The sequence below is a fragment of the Buteo buteo genome, chromosome 3, assembly GCF_964188355.1.
Source record: "Buteo buteo chromosome 3, bButBut1.hap1.1, whole genome shotgun sequence".
Lineage (NCBI taxonomy): Eukaryota > Metazoa > Chordata > Aves > Accipitriformes > Accipitridae > Buteo > Buteo buteo.
The window spans coordinates 43922690-43949623 of NC_134173.1; the positions used below are offsets into that span (position 1 = coordinate 43922690).

Consider the following 26934-nt stretch of genomic DNA (forward strand, 5'->3'; position numbering starts at 1 on the left):
TCATCCTATCACTGCATGCCCTTGTAAAAAGTCCCTCTCTGACTTTCTTGTAGGCCCCCTTTAGGTACTGCAAGGCTGCTATAAGGTCTCCCTGGAGCCTTCTCTTCTCCAGGCTGAACAACCCCAACTCTCTCAGCCTGTCTTCATAGGAGAGGAGCTCCAGCCCTCTGATCACCTTTGTGGCCGTCCTCTGGACTCACTCAAACAAGTCCATGTCCTTATGTTTGGGGCCTCAGAGCCAAACACAGTTCTCCAGGTGGGGTCTCATGAGAGCAGAACAGAGGAGGAGAATCACCTCCCTCAATCTGTTGGTCATGCTTCTTTTGATATGGTTGGCTTTCTGGTCTGCAAACACATTGCCAGGTCATGTTGAGCTTCTCGTCAACCAACACTCCCAATGTGGACACATCCACATTCACATTAGCTTGTTCCTTATGACTGCTGTGGTCAAAGCATCCCAACTTGAATACCATCTCTTCTGCCTTACAATGCTGCTGATCTGTTCCTCACCTACCTAGAAAAATGACGGCACTTGAGGAACTGAAGGCACTTTCATAAGGAACACATCTAGGCCTCAGAAATGTTGTCCCTCTCCACTGTTTCCTACAATCACCTAAAAGCCTCTCAAGGCTGGCCAGAGGGACTCTCTCTCCTCCCTAAGACCTCCAAACTGTGTTGGAATTTCTGAAACAAGAAGGGAGCCAGGTCTCGGCTTCCCATGTCTCCACAAGAGACTGGTAGAGTGAAAACAAAAAACTTAAACCAAACCAAAAATATCATCTTTAACTGGAGCTTCCCAAAGAAGTTAAGTGTCAACAAGCTAACAATGCCATATTTTTACTGAGTATTTGGCAATATTTGATGCTAAGTGACATTGAGTCCCACCAGAGAAACCTGTAGCCTTCTGCATCCAAATAATGTCTGAGGGTGTCTGACCAGACATTCAGCAATTGCCTTAACATAACACAGCAGCCCTCCCTCACACCCCACCCGTACGTCACATATGGCTATTAGAGATACATTCCTTGCCTCCAATCTTGCCCAGCAGGTCTTTCCAACACTCAAATTCTTGGCTCAATGCTGGTTAGCTTTGGAGATTGTCCAAGGACTTTTTTTACGTCTGTTCACTGTATTCAGTACAATCAGATTATGTACCTGTCTGAACCACTGACTCCAAGCGGTAAGAACACAATTCCCACTCCCTTCTGAGGACTAAAAATACTTGTCAGGACTTACCTTGTCCCCTTCGTGAAAGGCATTATCTAACACTACAGACATGGTCAACAGAGTCCTTTTTCTTCAGCATAAGAGCACGCTACAGCATGAGTATAAAAGGACCAGGGCCAAGGGAATTTGGAAAGGGAGTCACTAACATCTGATCCTACAAGATTTCTCAGCTGCCTGATCTTAATCAGAAACAGAATAGGATTTGAGACTGGGAAGAAGGTAAGGTGGGATTATCTGTCTAGGAAGTAAACGCAGAGTTCTGTTCTTCAGTTTGCAGTTGAAGCAACCAGTAGATATATTCCTAGACATGATACGTCCGAGTGCCTAAGGAGAACTTGGTCTGGAAAGCAGAACCAAGAAGTGTCTTCCAACCAAGTAAAGATAAGCTTTCTTTGTGGATGAACCTGTGTCTTTTCTTATGGTGACATATTGGCTTTGCTACCATCAGTTCAAAATTGATGCACCTTTGCTGGCTGAAGGTCTGCCATGGGGCGGTTTTGGCTCACACAGCTGTTGTGATGCCAGCAGCTGGATGGCACCATGAGTTAGCCAGTATTTGGGAGGAATAGCCTCTGAAAACCAAAGGACTCTGTGGATGTGTGCGATGCATGCACATAAAGTCACATAGTGTCTGCTGGTCTTCTTGAACAGCATTTCATTGATGGCTGTGGGGTAAGGGAAGCTTTGGTTTGGTTGCAGACACACTCATAGTTGTTCTAAATCTAGAACTTCTTATAGAGTTCTTGTGTAACATGTCCTTCCTCCTGGAAGGGCTCCAGTAAGTGATGGGACAGCATGGCCAGCTCTGTAAATGAGATGAGAAGGGTGCCCTGGTTCTGCCACAGCATTTTTAGAGAGGTGACAGCTGCATGCTTTCTCCCATGGCCTAGTGAGGTATACATATTGGCAGCATGGGGCTGTTTCAGGATTGTGGCTCAAGCAGTGTCTGAAAATGCCATCTTGCAGGACACTGTAAATGCAGCCAGTGTTTCCCAAGAAGGCTAAGAAAAGACCTTGTGCCTTATCAGCTCAGGATGAAATCTGAAGCTTGAGAGCGATTGCAGAATGCACCTAGAATAGTGAGGAAAAAGGCATAGATATATATTTATATATACGAACTTCAGGTCATACTTCTGCCTATTCAATCCAGCCAGTTTCATGTATTTTGGCCTCTTTGCAAAAGAGAAAAGATGAGGAAATGGGAAAACGGTGGGACTGAATGAGGATGAGCTCAGGAAGTGCTGAAGGCACTAAGATTCCTTACAGTAGGGCTGGTGATCCTTCAAGGAGCAAACAGTTTTGGGAGAGTAGGTTTTCTGAGCTAAGCTTGAGACACTATGCAATACAGATGAGAGCCTCTCACCATAATATGACAGAAGATAGCTATTCCTGCAGCCCTGGACTGAAGTAGGTTCCTGTAAGACCCTATAGGTAAGCACAGGCTATAGGACTCTAGCAGCCTTGTCACCTCGGTGTCTCCAGTCCCCATGGTGGATGGGTACTCCCAGTTTTAAACTGGCTGGCTTCTGCACAAGAGGTGACAATCCTCCTTCCCCTTCTCCCCCTCCAATTTGTGAAGGCCCAGCCACAACCTTTAAATCAGTTAAAAGTGATTTGGATGGAAGGTGCTGTAAGTATGTACCCTGTGCAAAAATGCTGATTTGGGAATTACCTGGCATTACCAATGAGACTATACTTAATTAGGTCATCATAACTTGCAAAGCTCTATTTAAAACCTAGAGGTTGACATGTTCTTTACTGTAGAGACCAATTTTGTTCTTCAGACATGTCCTCTCTATTTGTTTTTCAGAGGAAAATGAAAAACATGGCAAAACCACCTTCTTAATATAAGGAAATAGCATTTAGGCTCTCTGTGCAATTTTACAGTAAAAAAGGAAAAAAAAAAAAGGAAAAAAAAAGACATAGCTTCTCCTGAAGAAAAAAGCCCAACTTTATCAATAATTTAATAAACATCTTCTAATTTTTTCATGATAATTCTTCCACTCTTTTGTCCCAACAGCCTTACCATTCTTACAATTCAGGAAAACCAAGCTTTTCATATTACAATTTTAGTTGTCTCTTGAAAGCAAAAAAAGATTGCAATGCCACTAATGCAGGCTCTAGAATATAATATTTACAGAATATAATATTATAAAGTACTGTTGATGCTGAAATGATATGATTCAATTTCAAGGTGTACTAGAAGTAATTATTAGGTAATCATGCACTTATTTCCGCTTTTTAAACTAGAGTACGCATTATGTGATGTAACCTAACTATCTTTAGTGCAACAACTATCTTTAGTGCAACGTGAAGAGTGAACAAATACATAGTGCTATATAAAGAGTAAGCCAGGTTACAAATGACATTATAATTTGATGATTACAAGAAAATTTATGTTGCACTTATAGATAAATTCCACCCACGAAGCAGATACTTCACTCCCTAATTTTGTTTACACATATGAATCATTAGCAGAAAGACTCTCACTCTTCACTGCAAGGTTTACCTATTGTCTGTGGGGTAATGGCGACACGATCAAAGTTATTTGCTCAATCAGAACACTACAGTCTATATGCAAACCTTCCAAGATTAGAGGCCTTTTTTTATTAAACTACTGAACACTTTTATAAAAAAGAGTGAATTCCTGCTCTGAAAAGTTCACAATCTATAAGTACAATACAAAAGACAGCAAAAAGGTTATACCAATAGCCGATTTTACACATGGAGGAGCTAAAACAAAGGGAAATCATGACCCAAAGTGCATACTTCATCTGAATAATCTCTCTGAATTCAGTGGTGAGTTGTCAATAAAGCACTGTCATGCTCAAAGCTTTGCTAAACCTTTGCTAAAGTGATAGCCTAAAGTTGCACAGGAAGCCTTTGTCAAAACTAGGCATGGAGTGCAAGTCTTCTGAGTAACCAAAAGCCAACATAGCCCTTTTGTCATAAGTTTGTTACATATCTTCATAAATGTCATCTTCCTGGAGAAGCTGAGAACCGTCCACTGAATCAGAATTCAAAGATCGGGAGAAGGAAATAGTAAATGACAAGTAAGTTTCTTACTGCACATTATATCCCAGTACAAATCCAGGGCATGATATTGTTGAAGCAAAAGCTGAAGTCTTCTGTGTTTAAATGCACTGTACTAAAAAAGGAAAATATATAGTTTGGTGTTGGTACCACAGGTTGCTAGATACTGTTTGAGAAATAAGCTGGTGAAAATGATCTGGTTTGTTATCGTCTGATGTGATCAATGGTTTTCTAATGTATCACTGTTGGCAACAATAGCTATGCTCTCATAATAACATTTATTTGCTGCTCTGATGAACATTAGTAAAACTTGGAAAGCTTGGTGACCCATTAGATGATCAACTAATACGGGCTCTTTTTTCCTGCAAGCATCCAAGATACTCCTATGTTAGCATCCTATTTTTCAGGATAGGACACCTATTTTATAATAATTCCTCATCATTCAGCATGGTAACTGTAGGTGAAGGAAATAAAAATAATCGTTTATCAGTCTGCTAAAAGAATTGATTCGATGAGTCATTACGAAAGTGCAAATAACTATATTCAGTAAATTTTAGAAAGATAGGGTTTATTATTATTGCTTCATTGTGGAGATGTGTGTGTGGAGGAAGAACTATAATTAATGTCATTAGTACTTCCTCTGTTTTATTCTCATTTTTCTGAAGGCTATACTGGTAACAGGGAAAAAAAGCTTTTAACTGCTAGGCTGCTGGCTTGAATTCAGCTCAAATGAATGTGTAAAATGTGTTGATGAACTCAGTGGAGCAGAGATATGGTTATGGTTTTAGTAATGCCTGGCAGCCCTGTCTGCCATCTTGGCAGACTGAACTGGGACTGAATGGGGCTGGAAATTGAGGGGTGAGGATTACAGCCATAGAGAAATTGATGGATATACGGCAAGGTGCTTAAAGAGGCACAGGGCTCTGAGAGATCATTTCTACCTGACTTAGATATGAATAGAATAGAATAGAATAGAATAGAATAGAATAGAATAGAATATTTCAGTTGGAAGGGACGTACAACAACCATCTAGTCCAACTGCCTGACAAATTCAGGGCTGACCAAGTTAAAGCATGTTATTAAGGGCATTGTCCAAATGCCTCTTAAACACTGACAGCCTTGGGGCATTGACCACCTCTCTAGGAAGCCTGTTCCAGTGTTTGACCACCCTCTTGGTAAAGAGATGCTTCCTAGTGGTAGTTTCAGAGGTTATCACCCCAGGTGTCTGCAGTGCCCCAGCAATAGGGCATGGAATGGCATAGCTGCTTCATGGTTGGGTCAATGTGCAGCAAGGTATGTAAGATTTCTGGCCCCCAGACAGTAAGAGGGCACCTGACTTGATTGCCAAGTTGAAGGTGGGATTTCCCTAGAAAGAAATTCCCTACTCCTGGTGATGTATATATGTTATTTAATAATTCCTTAATTCAGAATGACATATATAGGCCCTGTTGCCCTGTTTTAGCTCCATCTAACATTGGTTATGTCAGCTGGAATAATGGCTCTCCTTAACGGTACTTGAGAATACTTTAGAGAAAAAAATCACACATTTGCTAAAGTTTAAAAATAAGCATGTCACTAAACAGAAAGAAGAATTGAAATGGAAGTGATTGTAGACACTATCTGGTGAGATGTAAAAGAAAACTAAGTCTGGATGCCTGCTTTAACTTTTAGGCTATAATGGCAACTGCATTTTAGTGAGGTATGATCAACATTTTAAATGCTAGTAAGCAGCCTCCCTAGCAAGGGGCAAATAAAAAATCTTGCTTGGATTAATTTTTAAATTCCATTTGGCTGCCTTACAATACTTTCTTTTTTTTCTGGACTTAATACCACTAGCATGGAAGTACCATGGCTGCCTAGGAAAGCAAACTACAAGGTAAACAAGAGGGAGAAGAAAGCATGTTTTGCATAATCTAAAAATACTCTAAAATACAATGTTTACTATTTGGAATGCTTGGTAATCTTTCTTAGTTCACTCTTACTCCCAACTCCTCATTTCCTGCCCCCTGCCCCCCCCCCCCCCCCCCCCCAAAATAGCCTCCCTTTGCTGAAATTTCCTCCAGCTTACACTTCCTTCCAGGGCTTCTCAATCTGTTGTTAGCATTACTGCTTCCTTAAGCAGTACTCCTGGTAGCCTTTCTTCTCCTACTGCACTGGAGGCAACACTGAAACTAGCATGTGCCAACAGTTACTCACTCACTGGATCCATGAACGTCATGGAGAACGATGCCTACATGTATTTATTTTATGGAACTGTTGTGATTTGATGTGGCAGCCTGCTGTCCTTCAAACCATGTACTACCATGACCTAAAAATACAACACAAAGATAGCACATAATGTGATATTATACTATTGCCACAGCCTGACAAAACTACATCATCATTCAGTGATGTAAAAGTTAGAATACACAAATCTTCAACCTAGGACTCACTTTAACAGGTGGCATCACTGAATACAAGCAGGTTTTACTGCAGTCTTAAATGCAACCTTCCCTTCTTGCTCAGTAAAGATAAGCATACAATAGGTAATCACTGATAGAAATTGCTTAAGTGTCTCCTGCAGAAGAACCCCAAACATACAAATTCTTGTGTATCAAGGTTGCCCTCTCAACTACTTTATCTCTGCTCAGGAAGCAGTTTTGTGCAGTATCTTAAACAACTTCCAACCTATCTACCGTCTTTAAAATATCTGCTAGTACTTTATTTTCCTGGTTTTGACATCAATGAAAATGATGGGGCCTTCTCAAAACCCACATCAAATACTTCCTGTCATGGACTGACAAAGATCAAGAGTGCTGAGCTACCTATTTACTTGCCACACATACAGAGACACACATACACTTTGGCCAAACCCAAGGCTAGTTCTTATGCCTCTATGTTTACTCTGCTCTGATGTTTACACAGCACAAGAGAGCTATTGGTGTGGCCTGTGAACTGACTACTTTACTGCTAGTCTCTCTGCATTTCACACAGGTATTTGTTGCAAAGTATATGGCACTATGTTATCTCACAATGCTTCTTGAAAATATCAAAACGCCTACTCAAACACACAGCCTTGAGTTGCTAGCAACAGCAATGGTAACAAAAAAGGAAATGGACTTCCACCAAACAATTAAAATCATATGCAACATCACAAACTTGTTAGCCTAGCAGTAGGATGACAAAACAAAGACGTTAATGCAATTCCTGTCTGTGCAAAACTCAGACTGCCTCTTCTCTCCCTTCCTGTCAGTTCCTCCAAATCTGTAATTAATTTGAGTCATCCTACCATAAACATACCTGAATATAATACATAAAGAGTATTTTTGCATCGTCCGTTTTTTTATTCTCCAATAAATAATTAAAAAATAATTAAGGATAAAAGAATCCCTAAAAGTAAGATTTTCTTCCTCAAAAGGTTTCTAAATGCATCATTACAGAGTAGACATACACACTGAAAGATCTGAAGGCAGGAAAGAATAGACTAATGAATCTCAAAAACTGCCTGCAGTCAGCACCAAGTAAGAACAATGTATTTATTCTGACTGTAAATCCAATCTCTGCTCCATTTCTGTGACTGCTTTACTAGGTGACTGAAGTAGCTGTGGCATTTGCAAAAAAGGGCACAAAATTCATAATTGTATCTGCATAGCAGATTACTCTGAGTAGGCCCTTATACTTTTGGATTCAGTACCATCAGAAAAATATAAATAATATAAATATAATAAAAATATAAATAAAAATATTTATCCTACCTGATAGACAGCAAAATGAGTGCTGCGCAGCTCTCTCTAACACCTCACTGGGACATCAGCTTATGGACACAGAAATGGCTCATGACCAGCAATCTTAATTACAGCTTGCTTTACTTATCCTAACTCTCTGTTGATGAATACTAACAGAACTTCAAAAAATATTTGACAAGATTATATGGTGTTGCATATGGCTCCTGTATATAGGGACAGGCTTCATTTTTCCAGGCTAGATAATATACACATATTGTATTCAATGTGAATGTTCCCAGCTAAATAACACATGTACTATAATCTACTTGAATGCTTCTGAGCCTGCAGGCTGCTTAATATGAGATAACTGAGAAGGTAAGGTTTTAGCTTTTTCACAGAAAATCTAGAGCCTACTTTACTTCAGCTGAGCTGCACTGGGGCATGAGGGAGACTGAAACCTAGCATCAGTGTATGTTTTACAGCTATTATTAAGAATAGTACATGAACCTTTGATCATGGGAACATTCTTCTGAAAACTAGAAAAAATCCACTGGAAAATTCAGCAAATGTTAACTGCAGTAGTAGTGTTCTTTAAGCTCCTTTCTATCTATCAGAAAGGATGGGCAGAAGTGAAAGGCTGTAATTCTGTTCTCATCACAACTGCATCTTCTCTGAAAAGATGAATTTTATATATATAAAGAGACTGTTAATGGGGCACAATAGCTGCCTTTACCCAGTATAATCCACATGTCTTTACATGTCTACATCTTTCTGATATGACGATGCCCAAAGTTATACACAGTATTTCAGATTCAGTGTCACTGGAATCATGCAGAGAAGGGACCATTACCCTTCTTCTCCATGACGTGCTTCTTCTGTATATACAGCCTGGAAGAGTATTAGGTGCTTCTCCGTATCACATTTCAAATGCATGGCTATCATTCTGCTCCATGGGAGTCTGGCAACTGACCTCAGTAGGAGCAGGTTCACATCTCATCTCCAAGTGGCCGAGTCTGTCAGCCCTTAAAGACATCTCATAGCACTTCTGAGGAGGAAGTCACTGTCTTCAGTTTAAATACTAGGTCTGACGATTCTGCAAACTATCTTGTATTTGGCGAGTGATCACCACTGTAAATAGTAGCACCCACTTTCAGCTATATGTAGAATGTTACTGAGAACTTTGTTTTTCATAGAATCACGGAATCATAGAATCATTAAGGTTGGAAAAGATCACAAAGTCCAACCATTAACCTAACACTGCCAAGTCTACCACTAAGCCATGTCTCCTAAGCGCCACATCTACATGTCTTTGAATACCTCCAGAGATGGTGACTCAACCACTTCCCTGGGCAGCCTGTTCCAGTGCTTGACAACCTTCTCAGTGAAGAAATTTTTCCTAATATCCAATCTAAACCTCCCCTGGTGCAACTTGAGGCTGTTTCCCCATATCCTATCACTTGTTCCAGCTTCTGTTTGCAACACACCACTTCACTGTTACCTGCTGATTTAAATAACATGCTGTTCACCATATTATAGAACTATTGCAACATATCACCCATGATACTTGGCTAGTCATTAGTGAAGAGTCACATGTGTTGCTTACCAATTTCCTTGTAACTTTATCAAGCTTCTCTCTCCGTGCCATTTTTCACTTCCATTTATTATTTTTTTTTCTTGTCAACAACCTCCAGTATTCCTATTGCAATCACACAGGAAAACTATCTAAACGCATTTGATTCTCCTTTTGAAAACAGGAGTTTACAGATTAGTAGTAACTGTCATGTCTTGTCTTTTAGCTGAACATGAAAATACACTATATTTGATGAAGTTTAGGATCAAAACTGAAACTAATTTGGTAGCCATGTTTTACATTAAAACCAAAATACTTATGGCTTTAATACATAGTGTTCTCTCAGCATATTCTCTCCTCTTGCAAAGCAGTCTTGGGTTTGCCTTTCTATTCCACATCAAAACTTTTAACATAAACATTTCTCAGTAAGACTCTGTTAATAGACTGTTAAAGTTAATTCACATACATTGCTTCTTGGGCCACATACAAACATGGAGGAAGAAGTAGGTTTTTCTTCCTTGCATTTGGTTGTCTTTGCAGAATTTGGTATCATATACTGACAACAACTTTAATCAAAATTTCTTACACAAACCAACCCTCAAGCTCCTGATCAATCCAGCTTTCCACATATGCAGGTTTACACAGGTATTACAAATTACTGAAATTATAGTAGTTGCTCTGCTGATACGGGTCAATCAGCTTCAGATTAAAACTGCAACTAGTTCCACAAGCAACTTGAAATAACCACAAAATAACATCACTTAGAGCTTTTAGGAGGAGAAAAATATCATTCATAGCTGTCAGATGCTTTTCAATACAATGGTATTGCCCTTTAGCAAATTTAATAACTGAGTGAAATTTTTGCCAAAGCCCTTCTAACTTTTGGCTCTTTTAAAATCATTATTTGATGAAGAAACAGTGCCTGCACTGTTCTTCTCTGAACACCCTTCTACTCTTCCACTACAGAAAAAAGCAGAGCCTAGGATATGCACCCAGGGTTTGGGTTCTAGGTGTCAGCACTTCTTATGCCTGTGGAATATGTGCCAATAAGGCTCAATATTTGGAAGACATGAAATATATGTATGTCACCAAACAACCAAAATTACATTTGAATGATTTAGATGGGCAAAGTAACATGGAAATAACTAGACAGTTTTAGACTCCACTGAGTCTAGTCACAGATTTAGATATGCATTACTGCCTTTACTTAAACTCTAGATATTTCAAAGGGATTAATCACTATATGATAACGTTAGACTTCATTTTTTTAGAAGTTTCCTTTATCTCCTTGTGTTTATAGAAAAAACACTTGAAAATATGAACTTGGAAGATGCAAAAGCAGGAGTAAAATAAAAAGACGCAAAATTTACTGCTTTTAAATTATATGGGTTTATGAATTTTCTTGGAGGGTCGAGGGTTAATCCAGTATTTTTCAATACTCAGAAACAGTATTCATTAAGCTGCATCGCACTTCTACAAAATTAATTTCTTTTATCTATCAATGGAATCAATTAAGAAGCTTAAGAGTCAGAAGTGGGCTAACAGAACTGACTGCTGCACTGCAAATGCCAGAACTATAGAAACACAACAATCGATTTAATTCTGGTAAAACTAGGGCATGTGATCTGCTTAGTCTTCCATCCTGTCCTGGCTTTTTTCCCAACATATTCTTGATCTTTTGTATTTCAAGAGAAACCCCAATCATCATGCCACTTACCATTCTGACCTCATGCAGTGTCATTTCTCCCCCTTCACCTCTGTGGCCTAAGTTTTCATTTCTAAATTCTAAGTTTGCAATATCCATTCACTGCTCCTCATCTCCAAATCTATCCCGTAGTCTTCACAGTTTGGCAATTGCCCCTGACAAAATACCTTCTGCTCTTCATCTGATACTTTTTGAGGAGCCTCTGTTGATTTCTTAGTCATATCTCATTAACAGCACTCTATTCTCCCCCTCCTTTGACATAGCTGGCCATTCTCCTCCTCCGGAACAATTCTCTGTTAACGTCCGTCATTCATCCTTTTATTTCCCCCTCATTTTTCTTTCAATTTTTAACTATACTTTCAAGGAAGATAATCTCAGATTACTCTGATCTTGGTCCCCCTACCTTCTCTTTTTACAGTCTTCATCCTGTTTAATCTCACCATACAAAAAAATTCAACTACTAATTCCATGTTGCCTGTGTTTCAGTTCCAGGTTTGACTCCTGTTCTGATTATGATCTGAGTGAGTAACTGTTAAAAGACTAATAGGTAGAAATCTTCATGTCCTCCAAATTTTCAGCATGATCTTCTATGTCATACTGAACAATATTACATTACTCAGGTCTATAATCCGAATAACACCTTTCCTTTTCAGATCTCTCTCTACACTCTCTCTACTTCTAAGTAAGTCTTAAGTTTCACAGACTTTCTTGGAATAAAAAGCCATGTATATTAGCCATCTATTTCTCTGGCCTTGACAAATGTAGAATGCAGCTGCAAAGATTATTTTTCCCCAATGTTCTACCCTTTCCTCTGGAATACATCTCATTCCCCATTTCCTATAAAAACAACAGCATAAAAGCCTACAGCAAGTGTTAACTGCTTATGGTCAAGTACTACAAGGCACTGTAACCAGCACAGCTGTAGAGATGTGCTAATGTAACCCATATCACATGTTAAAAAAACAACATGCGAAACCTAACCTTTTTCAGTCACATGTTAAAAAAACAACATGCGAAACCTAACCTTTTTCAGTGTAATTTCAGCCTTCACTAGTATAATAAAATCCTTTCAAAAATTAGCACTGTAAGGAAAGTTGTCATAGTACAGGCCTTGTTCGCTGAATTTCAACATGGAACAAATATCTATGACGCAGTTATAAATAGGATTTATAATGGAAAAGTTGACACTGTGATAATACTCCCATGTGATAGACCCTACTTCATCTTGTCCTTGGCTGATGGACACTGTGACAGACCAATATAGAAATTTACTGGAGCAGGCCAAAAGCGGGCATTTTCTGTGTCCTAGAAGGAATAGTTCTTTTGGGGTGCAAATGAATAATTTTGAGCAGGAGAAAGGAGGCAATTAAAACACTGAGGTAGCACTGACCTCTTTCTCTCAGGTTATACCTGTAATTAACACTCCCATGGTGGCAGCTTAGATAGGTATACCTAGGCTAGAATTCAAGAAGCTACTTCAATATAGCAATATAGCCAAGACAGCACTGAAGCTAGTCCAGCTTAGTTGCCTGACTAGCTAGCTAGCTTCCTAGTCAGATCCTGTAGCCTTTACTAGGCAACCACAAGCTGTATCTACATGCAAATTAACTAGCTCAGTACTTAATGGAAGCCTGTGAAAAGCCTATAGGAAGCCTGTAACAGCTTTATCTCTCTACAGGAAACTGGTTCTCTGTTATTAAAGTTAATTTGCTCAAAACTAATTATGCACCTTTTTTTTCTAACCAAATCATTTGATTATGTCACTCAAAAGTATCTTGGAGAGATTCAGAAAGTATACTGAAGAATTAAGGCTACTCCTTTGTAACCTCTTATTCTTTTGCTTTCTCCCAAGTATGTTCTCTTGTCCCAGATGCATGCAGGAACACTGCAGAGTGGGTTGAGCCAGCATGCGTCTATGGCAGTGGGGCAGGATAGGTGCAGATTGCCAGCAAGCTGGATGGGCCTCTCACTGCGCAAAAGGAAAGATGTGGAAGGGTGGGGGCATCTGTACCTAGGGTTTGGCAAGACTGGTGATAAATTTGGAAGTCAAGTTGTGAAGACTGGTGTGCCAAGAGTTATAAAAAGGAAGGGAAGAACAAGAATAAAGCTTGAATCTGATACCTTTTCTTTTAAAGCACCTTCTTTCTTTGATTACTAGATACAACAGAAGTGGCTTAGGATACCTCTATAGCCTCTGGCTTCTCCAGAGTTGTTTAGAAAGAGGATGGAAGCAATAAATTCTACAGAAAAGATGCCATAGCAAGAATCCTGACAACAGTTGTGTGAGGATGATGAAGCCGTATGTTGAATAATTTCAGAAAATGAATAGCCTCTTGTATGACTAAGAATAACTAGTAAGCTTCCATATGCTTTAAGGCACAAACTGATGGCATGGCTGGTAACTCTAATCAGGCAAAATGCTCACTGTAATTGGCTTTTTAAATAAAAATATCTGGCCTGGTTCACATGCATTTAGCCAGTACATTCCAGTTAATTAGCATCAGGCAGAAATCTCTCTTTCCTGTCCATATGGAGTTTGGATTTTGTGAACTGGAGGAGGTGGAGATGGGAGAGAAGAGGAAGATGGGAAGGTTGTGTTTTCATCCAAGGCTACAGACATCCACCACTGGTCAAAAGAGAATGTAAAACACAGTTGCTCTTTAAGGCATTAGAAGCCATTAGAAATTGACTTATCATAAGCTTAAAATGCTTATTTCTGAAACTAGTGATGTTCAGCATGTTAAGACTGATGCTGTAACAGTAACCAAACATTACTGTAAAAAATACTGGTAAAATCTGACAAAATCCTATTCTTTCATTAGAAAATCTTTGTTCTCTGCTCATATATTTCACCTAAAGAAATTCTGTCCATCTCTTTAGAGAGTGTTAATTGATAAACTGCTCCTTAACTTCTCTCATGCCTTGTTTAGGAGGTCAAACACTGGATGAATTGTTCTGGTGAGCCATGTATGTTCATCTGGCAGCTGGCTGGCCTGACAAATAATCTGCCATAAAACCATTCAGATCTGAATTTCCAGACCTTAATTGCTCCATGGTAAAGTGCTCAGACTGCTCTTACCCTGCAGCAAAGTAGTTTTACCCCTCTTTCATTTAATCAAATGTTATTCATTCAAACTGAATGAAAGAGCAGTATCCATTTGCTGCAGGATATATATGCATACAGACAATTATGGCTTAGCCGTGCAAGTTCATACTTTAGTCTACCTCCTGATAGTGCATTTACAAGAGTATATCCTAGAGATGGCCTGTGGAATTTAGAATGCAATGGGTAAGTCAAAGCATCCATTAACCTTGTGTGAGACTAGAACAATATTCCTCCTTTTCACTGGGTGTCAGAAGCCTTTCTTTTCTGTTACACCTTTGATACAGCACTCCCATTAGTCATTTGCTCTTCTCTAGGTTTTAACAAGAGACACAAACTAGCATTTATTGTTTTTCTCTAAGCAAAGACAATCTCAAACCGTCCCTGAATGACTCCCTTAAATGTGGATATGATTCAGGTTTCATTTGTTTCCTGTCCTGGTATGCTCTTTTGACACATCTACAAGTTTAGCGATGCCTGGAGGAAACAAACAGGTCAGAGCTGGGATTTCTCAAATTTTGTTTTATTTGGTGATTAAAAAGGCCTGTAAACTATGGCATCTATAAAGACTGCAACATTTGTTAAATCTACAAAATGTATAGCATTGCGGGTAGGGCTCTGCAAAGATATACCATCCTTATAGCTATTAATCACTAGCTACAGGAGTAGAAGCAGCGTCTTGCCTGAGACTAGTGTAAACAAGCTTAGGTAAAACATCTCCCTGTAACCTTGTAAGTCTTTACACTATGGCACTGACCTTTTCAATCATATTTGCTTTCCTTATATACAAATATTAAGGTAATTACTGGGAATGCTAGATCTCAAGATTTCTGTGGTACCTCAATATTCATGATTCAGACTGACATTATTATTTTTACCCGCTGGATGCTACTTTGCTTCCTACTGCTTTGTCCTCCTTTCAATCTCCTTTTAAACTACATTACAAAGCTAGAACCTCTTGGCAGCTTCTGATGAATGTCTTAATGAACATAAAATTGACACGTGAGAGAAAGTAATTGGGAAGTAAGAACTGTCACGGTACAATGAGTGATGAATATTCACTGTAATTATAAATTGTGGGTACTACTAGGCTATATGGCCCAGAAGCTTGCTTTTTAAGAATCTGAAATTTAAGAGCTTTATCAAAAGATTTTCAAATATTTAAATAGACTTAGGCCGCAGGTTATGCAGAGATCACTCATTAAGACAGAAAAAAATTCTTAACTGTTGTTTTCACTTTTTTTCTCTCTGTTTCTTTCAAGAGACTTTTTGATATACTACATACCTTTATTCATTGCTGACAGCATGCTTGCCTACCGTACTAAGCAGTTCAAGCAATGAGAGAAAAATTACCCTTTCCCACAATAACTTATTTTCAAGACAATTTAGCACAATGGAAAGCCTTCTCTTAACTATAGTTTTAGAGACTGAGATACAATACTTAACCATTACCTTTTAGCAGCACTAACAGAAAGTTATATACTGCAAAAATAAAAAGCTCAAGCAACAGAAGAAAACAGAGAAGTTGCTATTGGGAAGCAATAATGATTACCTTGTTTTCATTCAAACACGTGAAAAATGCTATTTGAAAAGCAGGTATTTACTGCTGTTTGTGTGAATGAAGGTAAATACTCAGAAATATTTATCTATTCTAGTACCATAAATGACAAAAGCTGATGATAACATTGTCCAGTAACTCATAGCATGACACTTGTGAAATACTTCAATAAGCAGGTATGTGTACAGGTGAGTCTCAGCGTTAACTGGTACCACTCAGAAAGAATGTATCTGAAAAAGGCATCGTGAACACTGAGGATGGAAAGTATCTTTGACATGACAGTATTTGAAAGGATCACAATAATGCATGAATCTGGTGTTTTGCTGCAGCTTATTTGGGATAACTGAAATTTAGTTAACATCTTGGCATCTTAAAGTTACTTAAGCAATAGGAATAGCAATTTTTTTTCAAATGCGTACAAATATACAGTATTTGGCCATCTTGAAAATAATGAGGAAATTTAAAACTTAAGACTCCAAAAGAGGTATTTATCTTTTGATAGGTAGATAGCTGATAGACATTTCCACACAAAGAATAGAGTAAGTAAACTTTGAGAAATGTTTTGCTACATAACTGTACACATATACAGCTGCATTTGGGGAAGGGATACAAACTCTTCCTTTCTGTAATTGGAATAAAAGTTTTAAATGAGAAGAAAATAAGAATCTCACACCTTCTCTCCCCAAATCTTAGCCAATTTATCAGCAACGCTACTTCATATCCTGTGGCAGGAAGTAAAAAAAGACACCTAACAAATTCTTGATCTGGGTGATTTCTTGGGGTCAAATTTCACACCATCAGATGTTTGCATTTTCGCTTGAGTACCCCAGCCATTTCCTTATTTCTATGGTTTGGCAGCTTTGAAATACTTTCATTCCACATGCTTTAATTCCCTCTTACTTTTATTCTTTATCAAGCTTTTCCTCTGACAGGGTCCCTGTTATTAGTTCTTTGCATGGCTAAGCTTATGACTTCTTAACTTATGACTAATAAGATGAACTGCTGCTCTAAACTGGGAGTACATCAGTTGATGGAAGAATGAAATAATGAAAAAAGAAAAAGACTTGGACATCATAGGAGTAAGTATGGGCCACTAATACGGTTCTACTGAGGTCATTTCCAAGAGTGAGAGATACATCTTGATACCATTTTAAAGCTAGTAAAATCTTACTACTAGAAATAGTTCTGCTGAGCTTTGCCTGCAGTTCTGGACAGCCATGTTCAAGAAAGATGAATTTATAACAGGATGTGTATAAAGAAAGTTTGCAAGAGCAATAAGGGGAATGGAGATTCTAACCTGCAAGAGGTGGTCAGCCCTTGACTTATGCACTAAACAAATAAAAAAGAGTGCCTCAACCTTCCCAACCCCAAAACACACAGATTGCTCTCTACAACTAAATACTTAGTTTTAAGTATTTTAAGTAATAAAGAAAAACCCAAGTATTTAAGCTAACTGACAGTAACGATTTAGTTACAAATTATATATAATGGTCATTTATACTAAAAATTGAAGGAAATAGGTGGATTTTTAGAAAATGTTGAAGAATTTTGTTGTTCTTGGATTTTGCGGGTCGTGATACTAGCCTGCATCCACCATTTGGTACATTTAAGAATAAACGGGTTTGTGTCTGAAAAAAGGATGGGCAGATGATGACGGTAAGTGAAAAAGAATCTCAGAGCTATAATCTATATTAGCATACAAGTGCAGGCAAGTCCTTGAAAAGTAACAAGATATGACTCAACTCATTTGACAGGTGAAAGAAAGGACAGACTTATGAAAAGACATTAAATTGGCAACTGGAGTTCCATTTTATCTAGCCAATCTTAAGCTAGACAGCAGTACACAAAAATATTGACCTCATGGAAAGACACCAGAAAAACAAAGAAAAACCTATTTTGCTTCTTTCTATAGCAACTTTCCAAACAACATGACAAGTGAAAATGGGTTGCAATGTTGATATAGGTGGCACAGACTTTATTCTATGGTATCTTGAGTATGGGACTAATGTTCCACAGAGCACCACAGGTGTAACAGAGGAAGATTCCCCCACAGGTTATGTATGTGTAACAGTAAAGCATTCTCCAGAACTCAGGCCTTACCTAACCAAGACTGTCAAGAATTCCCTTGGACAGTAAAAAAGCTAAGGATCTTCCCCCTAATAAACACATTATAGAAATAACCCAAATTTATGTTGCTTTATGTTCTCTGAGGTTTGTCTTTGACACTGTTCTGAAGAAGGTATTAATGTGAGGCAAAGGTATATGCTTGATACTGACTTTTCGACACTCAACTGTTTTTATACAAAGCAACGGTCACCAAATGATTAAAAAATGAAAACAAAATCTCCTTGAGAAATGTACCCTCTTCATGACTTCCACATGACTACTGTTTCTGTAAAAATGACAACTTTCAAAATGAAATCAACTTTTTAACTTAACACAGAACCTTTTCACTGCAATAAAAAAACAGTAGCCACAAAAAACCCAATCTATAATTACCTGGTTGGTAGAAATTTGGTGAAAGTTCTCTGGCAACTGCTCTTGCAATATCACATTCCTGGCGAGCAGCCTGAGCAGCCTGATCAGCAGCATCAGCTTTAGCTCTTGCATGTGCAGTTCTGTACAAAATAGAAAACAGTTTATATGCAGAGGAGTCTTTTATGAGTTGCATCAATAATGTGAGAGCAAAGGACTACTGTCCTCAGCGACCATACACTATACTATATAGTGCACTCTTATGCCCACTTGCTGTGAGTAACTGCATATCAAAGTATTTCAGAACCAACGCACTATTCCTCTCAGTTCTTCAGTCCTGCTCATTTTTGTATCACATTTACTTGTAGGTACACAGTTTACAGTCCAAGCTTATAATTAAAATTTCTAAATAGCAAAAAATAATAGTATCTGACCAAAACCTGGGATTATGATTTTAATATATGTTACCAGAACGTGCACAGAAGTGTACAGAAGGTCAGACTGGGCCACCACACAGACTTCTAAACAGCGGTCTGTGAGACCAGGATACATGGTGTTCAAGGGGACTGTGGAATGCTATTACCTTTAAAACATTTCAAAGTTAATGCTCAATGCTGGTGCCATGTAAAATTTTTTGAAGGGCAAAACTGACGTACATTGGCCTAAAAAATTGAGAAATGTCTTCCACAATCAGACCATTTTGGAAACAAATGGGATGGAAAATGTGTTTGATTCTTCAACAGGCATTTGCATAAATGGGGACTTAAGAGTTTTAAATTCTTGTAACTCAGTGAATTTCAAATCCAAAACAAACTGAAAAGGCAACTTTTCTGAAGTCAAGACAACAGTTTGGAATACTTTCATAAAGTAATCTGCCCTCTGCTTCCACTTTTTTCCTTCTGCTATTTCTCAAAAAGCCTCAAGAACAGCTTGTGCAATGTCTCTGATTCCAGACTGTGCAAACTGATAGTTGTGTTACTGCAAGATTGCATCACTGTTTGTCCCATCTTCCTTCCCCACTTCATTTTTTAAACAGTCATGTGTTTAAAAATTCCTGATGGCAGTGATCACTCTGTGCCTCTACAGCACTAACACATAGCCTAGAGCTATGAAATGGTTCATTAGAACAGAGGGGAAGCTAAACATGGCAAACTGGCAGAGTTTTTTGAGCCTCTAGAGACATTAATAACATTTCTAAACCAGATACATTAAATTTCATGATCTCAGGAATTTTCTCATAACTTTCTAGCAGAAAACTGACACTTAAGTAAGAAAAAAATTAGTTAAGAGGACAACAGCAGCAGCAACTTTTATCCTATGTGCCTGGTGATACTAATCAACAGCAATCAAATAAATGAAAACTTTCAGCAACTCTGCTGTAAAAATTCAGTTTTATTTTCAAGGAATAAAGAAGAGTTCTATGTGTTTTAGATGAAGCAAGAATTAAATGTTAGCATTAACCAGAATGAGCACCAAGAGATTAACAGTATGGCAGACTTTGCATTTCTAAAAGGATGTTTAATCCCGTAGGGTACTAGTATAAACACAGACATAAAAAACCCACATAGACGGTTTCATCTGTGGTGCCTGGAGAAGATTTATTTAAGTTACATCCTCCCTAAAATGTGTGTGGGGATAAATGCTGAATGTTATCTCAAAGCTTAGCTTGTCATAATTTACTGGATAAACATCAGCTCATGCTGCCTTCTTGCAGGTCCCTCTAGGTCTCTGAGAAAAAAGATAATGAGCAAATAAGCAGTAACACCTTTGACTTGTACTCGGGATGGGGGAAAGAAACTGTTAATCAAAACAAATACACCATATAATCCCATACGTGTTCTGTGCAGTTCATGAATGGTTGTATGGTATGTGCTTGCTTAGTAACAGTAATCAAACCCGTTCTTTCTCTATAATCATTATTTTCAATTAGATGAGCTATTCTTAGCTCCTACATAATTATGTCTACGTAGCATAAACTTAATGAAGCAATCGTAGCACTGGGACATTGTTTTGTGAGACAATAATGTAGTTGGCACATAGATAAACTAGACACTGATCATCCTTTTGTGATGATAGAACAACCAGACTATTCCCATATAAAAATAGTCTCATACTATTGCCACCGCTACAGTAGACATTTTAAAAGCTAATATATGAAATGACCAGCATCAGGAAAACATACTACCAGGATAGTACAGTTATTTATTGATGTCTGTGAATTTTCTATATTATTATATGCAAGAAGCAAATCACACATCCTGTCCAAGCATACAGTATCAATTAGTTAAGGAATTAAATGGTGACATGAGTAATAAGCTAGTGAAACTTTGTCACATGAAGCTGGGCAAAGCAAGTCACAGCAGGAAGAAGCCAATGGAACAGAAGGAAAATGAGCGCTGCTTTCCTTGGCTGCCTTATCTTACGCTTTTTTTTTTTCCAGCTTGCACTTCCTGCTATCCTGCCCCTTTTGCGCTCACAGTCAGGAGTTCCAGCAGACCAGAACAGGAGCGACTGTTCAGACGCGAATGCTGCCAATGCGTGTCTCAGTGACACACTTGAGCAGAGCATCAGTGCTGTACTGTCGCTGAGAGACAGCACAGCAAGATTAACTAAATAGGCACAGGAGGGTAAGGCACAAGAACAGCGTTTATGCTCCTGAGCAGGCCTTCGACTAGCCAAACAAAAGTGTGTGCACGTGGCTGTGCCGAGACACGTCCCTGACGGCCTCTTCAGCAAGCATCATGGATGACATACAGCAAATGTGAAAAGAACAGGAGGAACCGGCAGAGCCAGTGCTTCTGTACAGAACAGAAGCACTGTGCTTCGCTTGTGAACACAGGCTCTTCATTATTTGCATTATTTGCTATTTATCATCTTGGCATTTGGATGCTTTACTGGCTAATTTCAGCAATGCATACTTTATTATCTCAATTTGCAGCTGTATATTCAGACATTTCTTTCACTTCCTGCATACTTACTTATAAGTGTCAGACTCAAACAATTTTTCTGTTGCTATATAATTTGCCTTTTTTTTTATGCTAACTTCCACACTTCATTTGTCTTCTGTTTTCCATATTACCTGCTTACAGTTACTGCTGCTTGGCACTACATTTTGCTTGTACTTGTTTTATTCTGCCTTGCACTGACTGCCACACTATCAGAATGTTATTATCAGAGACTATGGAGAAATCTGTTAGTTCTGAATGATAATGTTTATAAGAGAGAGCTATCACAGCAGGGTAGCCCCACTGAAATATAATCCATTTGCTCCATTTATGCTTTATACAGTTTGGGAAAGCTGCCTTTACCTTTTGTTCCTGGAGTAATTTTGTCACTGTAAAGTCTTGAAGTTTTGTTTATTATCAGTATTCATTCATGGATATTTAAGTCTATGATATACCAAGTCAAAATGACCCACATTTGAATGACCACCATCTACTTGAGAATTGTTTTTTTTCCCAGAGATCTCTACAACTTTTGCCACAACAAGAAATCTTTATGAGAACTTTTGAAAGAGAAAACTCAAAAAAAAGTCTCCTTTCCTCTCCCCCAGACAAGAAGATGACTGCAGTAGGCTTTGCATGTTGTTTCACACATTCTCCAGGAAGGGTCAATCTAAAGTTTCAGCAGCAAAATAGAAACTATGCAGGGAAGTAGCCAGCAATCCACAGACTGCAAAACAGTATGGGAAAATAACGAGTGACATGCCCTTTATTGATTTTTCTTTTAGGTGAACAGGCAGTCCTTTGCGAAAATTCATTCTCAGCAACTGTAACAAATAATACACATTACGAATTTTTGAACTGCCATGTGTTTTTACACGTGTATCTACTTGAAAGAATCATCCTACCATCAATATTCCACATGATGTCTCAAACACGTGCTTGAAAGCTTTCAAACCAATATAAAATTGAAGTATTTAAAACAAAACCAGTTCATATTTAGAGGGACAATCCACCACAGCTAATGAGTCCACAGTGGTGGTAAATGCAATCAAGACAGGGACAAAATTCGGTTTTATCTGTGGCAGGAATCAAACTATACTTACATTAAAAAGGAACCCATAGCTATAGTTTATGCAGAGTGTTGGTATCAGGTGACAGCGTATGGAGTCCCTATACCTACCAGTCTCTGTCATCAGTGAGTGAGGGCTCGAGGACCAATGGCTAACTGAATAACTTTGCTATTGTTAGAAATTTCATTTGGACTCATATCAGGGTCTGATTTTGAAAGAAGCCTAAGCTTTCTAGACTGTGGGACAACTGATATCACTACTGATACTTAACTTTTCTGTGTTTGGTTGGGTAGGTAAACATATACACATCATCTTAGCTACACTCAAGAGATCATGAGCACAGTCAGGGGCATCTTACAAGCAGTCTCCCTTTCCAGCAATACTACGATCAGATTTCTATCTACTTATGTCTGAAAAGTGCCTTGAAGAAGGAATATTGAGGGCTGAAGAGCTTAAACAATGTTATCTAGCGTTCTGCAGCAACGATGCTTATATATAATACCATGTGTCTGAAATGCATTATGTAATGTTCGTCTAAATTTAAACCCTATTTAGAACTGTCCATTACCCTCCAGATCATTTTGTATTTCCATGGTATCCTTCAATGCACTTGTAATGCTGTCTCATTCAGAGTCAACTAAAAATATAAGCAACATGTTTACTTTGTTTCATTTTTCAGCTTTTATTAAACACAGTGATTCCAGCATAAAGCTTTCCAGAAGCTTGCTTTCTGTTTCTTAAAATGCTACTAATAATTTTCTGTTTTCTGTTTGCCAACTATATGAAACATAATTATGTTGCTATCAAGTTATCCTAAATTAATAATCTTAACAATGTTACTTACTAACAGATTTCCATACTGTAAATAAAAATCAGTAAAGGTTAAACCTACATGAAGTTCTCAGGGATATATTTAATTAATGACAGCTATCAGGTTTGTCTGAGGAACACTACATATTGTGGGTTACTACCCTTATCACCCCTTCTGAAACTGGAATTCTCTAAAAAACAATCCCATCTTCCTAAATTCAAAAATTCAGTGATTCTTCTAGAAAGCAAAGAATATTCTGTTGGTTTTTTTCCAGGTATGAAACTTTCCAAGGTTTTTATGTTTCTATCTATTGGAGGCTCTATTCTGCAAAACCAAGCTCTGATAAAATTGCTACAGAGATCAATACCATTTCCAGGAAAAGAGGAGCTGGAGAGGAAGAGGAAAACTTTAAGGAATGATTCTTTGGTAGTTTAATTTTCTCCTTGCCCCCATTTTATTTCCATATTCTTCTGATATTATGTATCAGTAATGAATGCTAGATAATTATCTAGCATCTATGCATTTTTTAACACTGCAAGTGAGAGACTGGCATTTATCAAGTGTGCTAGGTTGTCCTCCTCAGCTTCTTTCAGTGATAATACTGGGTGAAAACCAATATTCTGCTATGGTAGGATTAAAAAAACGTATGTGCACAACTATGTAGAGCTACCTAAGAACTCTTGGCTTCATCACTCTCAGCAACTCATTGCTGTAATATACCTCAGAAGTGAGGGTAAGTCACTGAATACCAGCAAGAAATAGGAGTCTCAGAGAGGAACAGAGAGAGGAAAAAGACTGACTTACAGATATTGAAATAAGAGAGCTTCATGTTAGTGAGTAACTTAAAGTGCTCCTAAACTACAGATTGAATTGACCAAATGAGATATATGTCCTCAATCAAGAAGTCTGCATTTAAAAACTCTTCAAAGTGCTTCACTTGTGGTTTGCTAGATTTTAGTTTCAACCAGATGCTCCTTCTTCATGAACTGACTTCATTCAGGAACTGGACTACCTTGGTACTACCAGTAAAGGCTGATGTAGCAAAGCATAAGCAGATATATTATGTACACACTGCCGGCACATTGATCCATATCATCTTACCTAATGGATTTTGCTTCTGAAAACTCCTTCCCAGCCTAAATCCATTTCTCAGGTTTTTTTCAGTCCTAACTCATATTAAAGAACTGAAAAAAATACTAACCTTTAGTTAACAACTCCTGAAAAACTGAGGAAATTCCTTACAAATTGGCAAATGGCCAACCTGATTTCAGTACTTGAAAAAATAACCTGGGGGTTATGACTGGTCTAGCCAGATGTCAGTCTTGGGCATAAATAACAGCATAAATAAACTGGGTCTGCATACATAAAGATTTACAGGCTAATAGCATATTGTGCTATCATGTGACATCATGTTTTAACAAAGGATATTTCACCAAACACTTCACACACATGTAAAGGTTATGGGTCCTATACCTTATACAGATTGCCTTGATTTAACATACTCGGATTGCTTTCAAGGTTTCTGATTTTTTACCCTGTGGCAACATAATTAAACAGCAGCATAAATTACATGGAATTAATAAAGCATATCAAAATGGATTAAAAGCTAACTCTCTGACACATCTCAAAGCTTAATGCAGAAGACATGAAAGAAAACGGCTTATATGTGCATTTTACCTTAGGAATTGGTTTTTGCTCCAGAGCTGTTTAATATTTTACTTATTAAAATGTCTCAATACAAGCTAAAACATACTATGTTAGAGTTGGCAGATTACACAACTTCTGGATTCCAAAAAACTCCAAGAGGACAATTTACTGTAACCTACAGTAAACCTAAAGTTTACTGTAACCTAAAGTTCGATGATAACAACTCCAAACCCCATTGTATTTAACTGTACTGAAACAGAACACTGGGAAAAAAAAATCTAGCCAATATGGGAGACTGTCATCAAAAGTAGCCCAGAAGGCATATGAGATCATGCTGGCTAGCCCCACACACCACAGCAAAAGGAACGGTTAATGTGGTCTTTATACAGGTAGAGATGAAAATAAAGTATAACAGGAATTTGTTCTTGCTGTACTACATAGTCCAGAATCCATAAAACCACTAATGGAACAATGCCCAGCTCACCTACATCTCAAGAAGGAAAAAGAAATGTCAGGGCCACAGAATAATAGAGATTCTAAAAAGACAAGCTTTTTAACTTAAAATTCTTGAGCCTCATATCTACTTATTATTGAATAAACACAGAGAAGCCACTTATCATGGTGTACACATGGATATCTGACAGTGGAAAACGGGAAAGACAAAATGGGGAAAAAAAAGGTTTCAGATAAAGACATAACTGGTCCAACGATTAGAAGCTGAATTTGGGCATAGTCCACCTTGAAACCTTTTGGGTATATGTTACAGAGAAAAAGACGGATCTTTCTAAGTTTTTAAAATTCTTTTGGGCAGTGTACTAAAAGTCGTCTTTAATCCATTTTCTCAGAAAAAAATGACATGGTCTTTTGTTTACAGGAAGTGAGATTAGATGATTTAGGGACTGTTTACATTAGGTATTTCAGACATCTGACGTAAGTGCTCTGATCACTAAAAATAAGAAACTTGAACTATTTACACTTTGGTCCTCTGAACTGTGTGGATGTTAGACTCCTGCAGCGGTCAGCATGAGCATGGTCTGCTGTGCCTACAAATATATGAATAGTCTTATGGCGAACACCAATCTATGTGTTTTTTGAGGAATCATCTGCCACCTTATGCCAAGATTCAGAACCTGTTTGCCTTCTCCTTTAGACCTTTATGGTCCACATCAATAAAACCAGAACTGCTCAGCAATTCAGGGGTGCAATGCTACCTGTGCAGGGTTACAAGTTTCTGTAACTTACACTAGTCACATGTGTACTCAGCAGTTCAGAAAGATTTTAGGTGAATGAAGGATAGCATCCTGAAAAAAGAAGGTATTTCTGAAAATTCACTTTTAACAATTGAGATAAAGTAGTTCAATTTCCCTAGTCTGTCTTTCAGGCCCTCACTCTTGCTCACCTGTTTGGAAAAAGACTCAGATGCAGATGTCTGAATTTAAAAAGTGGTTTTAAATTGCGTTAAGCATCACTAGAGAAGTTGCATTTATATGGTACTCTCCCTAACCTTAGGTGTCCCACTAGCCTGGTATTATTTACGTGTATGCCAGATAATCTGCCTCTGGATAATGGAGCTGGCTCCTCCATGTGATGTATTCAATTTAATCCATCATTCTGTCAGGAGCTTGAATGAATGAAGTTTTGCTTTCATATTGATTATACTTGACCCTAGCTAGCACTGGCACAGAAATCTTGAAGATGGCACAGTCTTCAATTTCAGCAAGATGAGCAGCATCATTTCAAGCAGAAAGCAAGTTTTCCTGTGGGGAAATTTACACTTTGGGCAAAATACACTTCTGTATACTATGCTTACAGGTTTTTTTCCCCATTTTTGCCAAAGGTGATTCACTGCCAGTATCTTTTAATGTCACTAAGCGCCAAGTACATCCAGAGAAAAGTATAAATCTTGATGTGCATTTGTCTATCCTGCTTTACAGGACAGACTATATCCTACATTTTATTACCAAGTCTCCTCAGTGAGCAATATTCTCTTCCAGTTCCCTGGTCCCATAATGTTAATTCCTGCAGACAGGAGGTTTTTTGGATAGGGGTAAAGGAATAACTGCAAACAATTTGTTGTTTCAAATCG

General features: G+C 38.1%; 1 protein-coding gene across 4 annotated transcripts in view; it reads right to left on the bottom strand.

The window, feature by feature from the left end:
* JPH1 (junctophilin 1) overlaps positions 1-26934 on the bottom strand; it is an 87315-nt gene that overhangs the window by 13133 nt on the left and 47248 nt on the right. For all 4 annotated transcript variants that reach the window (XM_075023463.1, XM_075023462.1, XM_075023464.1 and 1 more), the window contains exon 3: positions 18400-18518. In XM_075023463.1, the coding sequence (XP_074879564.1) occupies positions 18400-18518 (119 nt within the window). The remainder of the gene's footprint in view (positions 1-18399; positions 18519-26934) is intronic.